The following is a 9,452-nucleotide window of genomic DNA, read 5'->3' on the forward strand; positions in this document are numbered from 1 at the left end:
TGAGTGAGCTCCCAATTATTTTGTTGTTCCTTCCTTTGCAACCCCAGCTGGAGCCATAGCTGAGGTTTGAATCCAAACTGTGCTTGAAAGATTTATTCCAAAAGCAGGTTAGTTATGGGTTGTATTCACACATATACACCAATACCTTGACTTCCCTAGTTGCCTATACCTGACAAAGCGCTTTCTCTCTCTCTCTCTCTCTCTCTCTCTCTCTCTCTCTCTCTCTCTGCCCAGGTGCTAATCTAGCCCCCTGAGGAGACAGCTGGAGAAGAGGCACCATCCATTGGTGCAACTCCTTCCGAACACGAATTATAAACTCCTTTGGAACATACCGCAAAGCCTGTGCTCACCATGAAGACATTCCTCTCTCTCTTGGGCCAGCCAGGGCGCCCTGCTGGTCAAGAAGATAGTAGCAGCCATGGCAGAGGGGGCACAGGGAGAGGAGGTGAGGAGCCTCCCCAGCACCATAGCAGCAACAGTAGCAGCATCCATATGCACTGCCTGCCATAGCCCACAAAGCCCACACTGGCCTCATGGGCATTGTTCTAGCTTTGCAGCCTCTCTGCAAAAGTCGTACTCCATCTCTCTCTCCTCCACCACCTTCAGTTCACTTCCTTATTTGCACAACCTCCGAGCTGCCAGCCTTGGCCTTCGACCCACACCAGGGCCCGTGGTGACATCTCTCTGCTCATGCTGCTTCTCTTTGTCTGCCACCTCTTGTCCTCAGAACCAAGAGGGTGGCAGGACCTGCTGAAACTGTAGTGTGTGTGTGTGTGTGTGTGTGTGTACACTTGACCACCCTGTGATGACAGGGTTGGAGGGCCTTCAGTACAAACAGACCATGGTGCCCATAGAAGGGATGGATTAGGTCCATCCCGGAGGTGGGTGGCAGCCATCTTCTCACAGGCCATCCCGTAACAGGCAGGAAACACTTCTTGGCCTCACAGCCCCTCTCTTCTCTGGCTCCGCTGCCCGCTCCAACAAAGCAGGCCTTTCTGCTGCTTGAGAGCAGCCCACTGTGTGTTGAGCCAGCAATAAACAGCTGAGAATCTCGGAGCGGGAAGAGCTGGCGAGGGTCTGATGGGGCCAGAGCAGCTGCTTTCATGTTGGGCTCTGTGAGGGACTCCACCTGCTCATACGTAGACCTGGCCAGTTGCCCTTTTCTCACATGGAGTCTATTAGCACAACCCATCAGCCCTCCCTGGACCGAACGGAGTCTGAAATAGCCAGCAACGCAAGGCAATGTGGATCCTGTTGTAGACTTGGCTTCTGCCCCACCCAACTGATGCTGCCTTCCATGACTGGCTGCCTCAGGCACCTTGTGATCACTGTGAGTCATTAGCCATACAGCAGTGGAAACATCTGGGCAGCAACACTGCACTGTCCTCGTTCATGATAGAGGAGTAGGTTTGCTCTCTCTCTCTCTCTCTCTCTCTCTCTCACACACACACACACACACATACACACAAGCATGGATACACCTGTACACCCTAGATTAAAACCTGCCACTGGGTGCAATCCAATGTGTGCCTGCTCCTCGCTCCAGCTGGGGCAATCACTCGGAAGCAGAGAACCTCCCTGCTGCATCGGGTGGGACTGCCCTGTGCCTGGTATTTGCCAGCAGGCCAACCTGTTTCAACTTGAGGGCGGGTGGGTTCAAGCTACAATCCAAACAAAGATGACCATCATGTAACATTCTTCCTGGGTCATCTGAAAAGGCCCCAAGGGCTGCCAAAGAGTCTGGGAACTTTGGAAGCTCTAACAATGGAGTGGGTAGTTGGACTGGGCCCAGGGTCAGCCTGTGACAAGGCAAAACAGGGAAATTTGTGAGTCTGACTTGTGGCGCTGTGTCCCACAGTGTCCCTGGGCCCGTTCCAGACTCTCCTCCTTGCCCTCAAGTCACTCAAGATCAGTCTGTCTTTCGCACACTGCCATTGGGGTGCAGGGGCTGGAGGGACCCACAGAGGAGCCAGGGTTTCTTGCTCTCCACGTTGGGAGTTACTCCGACTTGCCTACCCCTCTCCAGTTCTTCTGAAGAAGTCGTTGCTTAGACCAACAGCCTCTCCAAGTGGTGCCTGTTAATGCCCCCAGCCTTCCTGCCATCTGGGTGGCAGCAGCCCAAGAACCAAATAGCCCTCTCTTCCCACCGCCAGCTTGAATGAGGCCACTCAGCTGCCTGTCTCTGTCTCCAAAGCAGCAGGAACAGCCTTGCTGCCACAGCACATGATAGGAGAAGGGGCTCCATATGGCACTGAACTACCCTTACGCAACCCCTTCTGCCCTCCGTCCCCTCCCCCCCAACTACCTCAGGTTTTCAGGCTGATGGGCCACCCATGTTGGGGACAAAACAGAAGAAGACTGCCTGCCAGGGTGATGTCTTGAGCCTGGCAGAAAGGCCATTTTGTCTCACTAGTAAAGTGACTTCCTCAGTGCTCGCTCTTTCTCCTCTATTTTTTAAACGTTTCCTAAATTGGGGTGAGGGGTGTCAAACAAAAACTTCCATTAGAGCAGTTTCCCTTAAGTGACTAAAATCGCTCACCACAGGTCTGGGGCCAGGTTACCAGTTGACCCAGGTGCCAGCTCTCTTTTTAATTATTGTATTAAATACAAGATTCCCCCCCCTTTGTATGATATGTTGAATGTGTGTTTTCAATTTTTAAATAAATATTTCAACCCGGTTCTGTTGGCTTTGTAATTTGTAAGAGGGAGATCCAGGATTCACAGTGTTCCCTTTGGCAGACTTACTTTTCCAGCTTACTCTGTATGTGATCAGGTGAACCCAACAATCTAGCCAGACTAACACCCAAAGTAGAGTTGGTTGACCTATAGCAGCCTTCCTCAACCCAGTGGCCTCCAGCTTGAGGCTGATGAGAGTTGCAGTTCAAAATAATATGTGGGGTGCTGGGTTGGGCTAAAGGCAGAGAGAGAGTAGCATGCTGACCGTCCTCCTGCCTTTGGGGTCAGAATAACACAAAAATATGCATGTCTGACATTGTGGAAGGCTAGAATTTAACAATGGCCCCCTTAGGCCATGACACAGAGAGAAGGGTAGTGGTTAGGGAGAACAGGGCCAGAGCTTTTGGAATGACTCAATATGAAGTATATAGAGCTGATAGAAGCTGCATTGAGCTCAAGTCAAAATAAAAAAATTCCTTCCAGTAGCACCTTAAAGACCAACTAAGTTAGTTCTTGGTATGAGCTTTCGTGTGCATGCACACTTCTTTTTTTATTTTGACTATGGCAGACCAACACGGCTACCTATCTACTATTGAGCTCAAGGATTAAGCATACTTGATCCCAGCTTTCAACACCCTGATAACCCCTTGAGGCACTTCGTATCACTACATTCATTCCTGCACCTTTGCCCACACCATTGTTCATTGTTTGTTTTAAACATTTATACCCTGCTTTCTTCCTCCACAAGCGAGTTGCTCAAAGCAGCTTGCAGAGTGCCGGCTGGGTTGGGTCTCAGTGAAATTCACTCATTGGATCTTTTCTTCTAGCCCAGCCTTCTGGTACTTAATTTCTTATGAAAGTCCCAGCTGTCAAATGTAGAAGAGCTTCTGACACCCTTCAGGAGTTCTGTTCAGTAAACCCTGTGCTATAATGGCCCTTGGCCTTTTGTACAACAGTCCTCATTGGGGTGTCTCACCTGAGCAAATGAAAAATGCTGTTTTATTTCTGTAAGGCGCTGCTTAAGGAGCAAGGACCTGATTTCCCTACCCTGGGCAATTGTACTTAAAACCTTTGTTTTTACTCTGCACTTCAGTGGAAAAGGCAACCAAAGTCCTTTGGGAAAGGACTGAACCTCAATAGCAGACCATCCACTTTGCATGCAGAAGCTCCCAGTTTCAATTCCTAGCATTTTCCAAACTGCTGCCACTCAGTGAATACTAGGGTTGATGGATCTATGCCCTGACTTGATAGGAGATAGTTTCCTAAAGTGACGTACAAAGATAAATAATAATACAAGCCTCATGCTACAAGTCATAATCTAAAAGACCTTAAAGGAAAAAGGAGAAAAAAACAGCAAACTGGCACTAGTTCTTATTGGTTACAGAGTTCTCATTACAGTGGTACCTTGGGTTAAGTACTTCGTTCCGGAGGTCCGTTCTTAACCTGAAACTGTTCTTAACCTGAAGCACCACTTTAGCTAATGGAGCCTCCAGCTGCCGCCGTGCCGCCAGAGCACGATTTCTGTTCTCATCCTAAAGCAAAGTTCTTAACCCGAGGTACTATTTCTGGGTTAGCAGAGTCTGTAGCCTGAAGCGTATGTAATCTGAGGTACCACTGTAGAACCAAGTGTGATGGGAACTGTTATGGTAAAATCTGGGTGCGAGGCTGCTCTGCCACCCAGTTCGTTGGACTAAGTCCGCGGGTCCCTGCGGAGGAAAATGAGCTCAGCCGGAGACAGGAGCAAACTGCAGAAGATCCAAGTTTATTGCGCAACAGGTTCAAGGCGAGATTGAACAGCGAGTAAGGGGTGACATGAACTTTTGAAACTTCCCTCCATGTCCCAGAATACAGTGCAAAATACATCCCAGTTACATCATGAATACATTAAGAAGAGGTTGGGTTACACAGATTAAATCATGAATATATTAAGAAGAGGTTGGGTTACACAGGATTAACATATGGAGGAGGGAGGGGGAATATGCAGAGCTGGAGATATGCGCAGCTAAGCACATCCTGAGTACCGGTGATGAGAAGACAATGGTCCATGTATGGATGGTTGCACCCAAGTGATGGTTGATAATGGGTGCCATGCCAGAGGGTAGTGATGATTTATATATAGCCAAAGAAGTACCCCATATTTAACCCTCTTCTTTTAAAAGGGTAAAAAATAGATCTATTTTCAAGCTGTGTTTTGCTGCGTCTGGAGAGCTCCCCTTCACAGAACTAGTTTTTCCTGAAGAGGAAGGATAATCCTTAAACTGGTTTAAGGCTGCAATCCAATATACATGGTTACTGGGCCACATCAGAGTAGGCTGCTCTAACAATAGGTGGAGGACGTATGTGGGGAGCTCAGGTGTTGCTGGACTCCTGCTCCCATCAACCTTTGCCATTGGCAATGTTGGCTAGGTGTAGAAATGAAAAATCACGGGAGACGAGAGAGGCAGGTGTAGCTAGGCGTCTGTCTGGGCGGACCCTGAGAGCCTCTTTTATTGAATATTACAAGCATTGCCAAAGTGTGCCTGTGGCTGATTGGTTCATACATACACACAGAAACTTGTGATTGGTTAACATAAGTACTAAGGCGGGAATTGCATGTGAAAGGTGGGGATTACATGTGATCATTTATCATTGATGGAGAGAAGGCTGAGAAATGAAGCCTCCTAATTGAATTGTAACTAGGGATTAATTGGCACAAACAATATAACAATCAGGTTCTGTAGATATGGTCAGCTAGGCATGGAGAGCAAGTACAGTTTGTTTTCCATGAGCTTGGGATGTCTGTTACTTAATGATTGATCATAACATGTAACAATGTAATCAGGTTCTGTAGTCAGCTAGGCGTGAAGAGCAGGTTTGCACAGTGTGTGCAAAAGCAGGGAAAAACCTATGAGCAAGACTTCTTAAAAAGCAGGAAAAAAGAGGAGCAAAACTTCCCCAAAATGGAGCAGTTTTATGCAGAAAGAGACTAACAGTTATGTGTAGAAAGAAGACTTCCCTTTATCTCCCCCTTTCTTTTCTTGTTTGCGAGGCATTCTGGGTAGATAAGGCAAAAATATTTCAGGATTAGTGGTGTGCCAACAAATGCCCAAAATAAGTTCGCCAGGGTCGATGGGACAAAAATATTTCGGGATACGTGGTTTGCCAACGCATGCCCAAAATAAGTCCGTCCAGGATCGATGGGACAAGAATACTTCGGGATACGTGGTTTGCCAACGCATGCCCAAAATAAGCCCGTCCACATCTCACCTTAGGTTTACTGTTGGTGTTGCCATTTCGCAAAGTAGGCGGCGAGAAGTTTATTAGGTGGTTGAGGGGGAGAGAGAAGCCGAGAGAAAAGGCTTATGAGGCCAGGAACGCATTGAAGGAAGCAACATAACAAAATTAAGATGCATGTAATGACAAGGGCATATTGAAAGAGAGTACGAAGCCAAGTAAGATTATGTAGCCAAGCAGTAAGCCACTGGGTGCAAGAACCCCAGAGGCCAGAAAATCTAACGTCTTGTGTAATGTGGTGTGTAAGATTTTGCAGTCCATAATGATTCACATCCATAATGATGAAGCATCAGCAAATAGTGATAAGCAGAACGATTTTGTAAAAGTCCATAGTGAAATTCACTCTGTTCTTTATTCAAAAGGTGAGAAGCTTGTGAAGTAAAATTCAGGGCTTTTTCTTCCATAGTGAAATTCACTCTGTTATTTATTCAAAAGGTGAGAAGCTTGTGAAGTAAAATTCAGGGCTTTTTCTGCAGAACAAGCTAAAGAATTAATGTTCATACGATTCTGTACAGCCAATCCAGGGACTCCTAAGAGAGAAACAACTAAAGAGATATATTCAGACCTACTGAAAAAGGAGACAAAAGCATCACAATCGTTAGTCAATTTCACAGAGCGGCGATATCAAGAGTGGGATAAAGGATCCAGAACACCAGGAAGAACCTGGATTCCTTCTTTGGCCGCAGAAAATTTGGGTAAAATTAAGCCTGCGACTTTAGGAGGTAATTGGGTGGTCATAAGCACAATTTCACCAGGTAAAACAGTGTCTTTGGTTTTTTGATTAATTAAGTTGTTGGTAAAATCAGAGCGTGTATCCTTTGAGATGGTTTTAATAGTGGAGACTAACGGCGGGGGGGGGGGGCTCCCTATTTGTCCTGGCCCGGGAGTGGGGCCCCTAAGGAGTTTCCCGAACTCCTGCACTGATTTGCCCAATGATAGCCTTTACCGCACTTTGGGCATTTCTTGGAAGGTTTAGCCTTATTGGCATCACCATTCCTGTTTGGACCCCCGCCAGGGGCTCTGCATTGTTTAGCAAAATGACCTGGGCGATTGCAGTTGAAGCAGTTGCTATTCCCTCCAGCATTCCTGTTACATAGGAGGATTTGAGACCAGAATCAACAATGGCCCTTCTTAATTCTCGCATTACAGAATAGGGAAGGGTTTCGTACAACACCTGTTGCTTCGCAGTGCCTGGGTTAGTGTAGGAAATAGGGAAAGCTGATGGGGTTGAGCTGGAGACAGGGAGAGCTGATGGGGTTGAGCTGGAGACAGGGAAAGCTGATGGGGTTGAGCTGGAGACAGGGAAAGCTGATGGCATTTCACCAGCCCACTCAGATTCTTCCTCTAAGGAAAGGATCCCTTTCTGCCTAGCTTGAGAAAGTGCAGCACGGACAGCTCCTGTGAAACATGCAGGAGCTGTGGCAGGCAAGGGAGGGGTGGAAGGAGGGAGGGAAGAAAGTGGGGGGGAAGAAAGAGGGGGGGAAGTGGATGTGGGCTGAGACACAGCTTCTGAAGAAGCAGGTGCATGCAAAGGAAACACAGGAGGGAGGGAAGGGGGGATGGGGGTGGGCTGAGGCATAGCTCCTGTATGAGCAGATGCAGGAGGGGGGGAAGGGGGAATGGATGAGGTGGAACCAGGCAAAGGAGGGAGGGATTGGCAGGATTGTGCAGGAGGCAAAAGCTTGGGGTAGGGAGGGGGATTGTCTGCAATAGTTAGAAGTGCAGGAGCCGTGGGAGACGCCTGAGAGGCCAGGGGCCCTAAGTTTGCCACGGCAACTGCGCATTTCTGCCAAGTTAGCAGACAATGAATAGGAGCCCTGGGCTTTGCAAAAAGAGTCTTTCCAATCTTTTGCCAAGTCTCTACCCCCAAGGAGCCCGCCTCAGGGTACCAGGGACATTGGAATGCAATCTCACATAGCAAACGTTCAATTTCCTTTAAAGAAACATGAGCACCTGCACCTCTCTGTCTGACTAAATGAAGCAGTTCAGTAGCATGCACTTTCTGGGACTTTGTAAGCTCCCCCCCCATACTCACGGTGTAGCCGGCTAAGACTTCTCCAGTCGAGTGAAGTATGAGGCTGGCTGACTGCTTCGGCTGCGCAAGGGATCTGGCACGTTGGGGTCACCAGATGTAGAAATGAAAAATCACGGGAGACGAGAGAGGCAGGTGTAGCTAGGCGTCTGTCTGGGCGGACCCTGAGAGCCTCTTTTATTGAATATTACAAGCATTGCCAAAGTGTGCCTGTGGCTGATTGGTTCATACATACACACAGAAACTTGTGATTGGTTAACATAAGTACTAAGGCGGGAATTGCATGTGAAAGGTGGGGATTACATGTGATCATTTATCATTGATGGAGAGAAGGCTGAGAAATGAAGCCTCCTAATTGAATTGTAACTAGGGATTAATTGGCACAAACAATATAACAATCAGGTTCTGTAGATATGGTCAGCTAGGCATGGAGAGCAAGTACAGTTTGTTTTCCATGAGCTTGGGATGTCTGTTACTTAATGATTGATCATAACATGTAACAATGTAATCAGGTTCTGTAGTCAGCTAGGCGTGAAGAGCAGGTTTGCACAGTGTGTGCAAAAGCAGGGAAAAACCTATGAGCAAGACTTCTTAAAAAGCAGGAAAAAAGAGGAGCAAAACTTCCCCAAAATGGAGCAGTTTTATGCAGAAAGAGACTAACAGTTATGTGTAGAAAGAAGACTTCCCTTTAGCTAGGGCTGATGGCGGCTGGGAGTCTTGTAGCAACATCCTAAAAGCGCCATGTTGACTACTCATGGCTGAGGTGCAGGACAGGTGCTGAGTCTACCAGCACTGCCTTTCCCCTCCTTGGATCTTAACCCAGGGCAACTGATCGGAGGATTTTAATTTACTTAGTCCTACTCCGAGTGGACCCACTGAAATGAATATCATAATCATTGGTGAATTCAATCCAACGGGCAGCCCACTGGGAAGACTTGCTTGGCTGCAGCCTCAGAACTTCCAAGCGCCACCGCAGTCTACCTCCGTGAGGGGATTGTTGCCCCCGTGTGCGTTGTTTTTCTTACTGATACGTGTTAGTAATTTATTTCTATTACTGTTTCTACTTTATTCTTATTTATTCGCGTAATTCGTGCTTTTTGTTTCCCCCTTTTTGTGACTGTAACCAGTCACAAACATCTCCTCAGCTCCTTCTGTGGCCAGACATTTTCTATGACCTGTTAGCCGGGCTCCTCTTCTCCTCATGGCCAATTCGGGGACACTTGCGAGGGAGACCATTTTGAATCCCCGCCTGCCCAGGGGTCAACCCAGGCTCTGGGGAGAGCGAGAGAGAGAGCGACTCAGATTCACCTCAGCGCTTCAGGCGCCCCGCCCCACTTTCCTTCCTTCCCGCCTTTCTTCCCTCCCCTCCGCCTCGCAGAAAGAGGCCTCTCGTTCTCTCCAGGCCACGCCCATTCCCTCCCTCCTCCTCCCCCGAGCCGACGAGATCCACGGACCACGCCCCCTTGTTCCT

At 48.0% G+C, this 9,452-nt stretch overlaps 1 protein-coding gene across 4 annotated transcripts in view; it reads left to right on the forward strand.

Moving 5' to 3' along the window:
* The window catches only part of HIP1 (huntingtin interacting protein 1), a 66,830-nt gene extending 64,152 nt beyond the window's left edge, over positions 1-2,678 (forward strand). For all 4 annotated transcript variants that reach the window (XM_083479198.1, XM_083479201.1, XM_083479199.1 and 1 more), the window contains exon 31: positions 235-2,678. In XM_083479198.1, coding sequence (XP_083335324.1) covers positions 235-254 — 20 coding nt within the window. In that variant the 3' untranslated portion in view covers positions 255-2,678. The remainder of the gene's footprint in view (positions 1-234) is intronic.
* The last annotated feature ends 6,774 nt before the right edge of the window (positions 2,679-9,452 follow it).

The sequence above is a fragment of the Podarcis liolepis genome (assembly GCF_965112155.1).
Source record: "Podarcis liolepis genome assembly, chromosome: 16".
Taxonomy (NCBI): domain Eukaryota; kingdom Metazoa; phylum Chordata; class Lepidosauria; order Squamata; family Lacertidae; genus Podarcis; species Podarcis liolepis.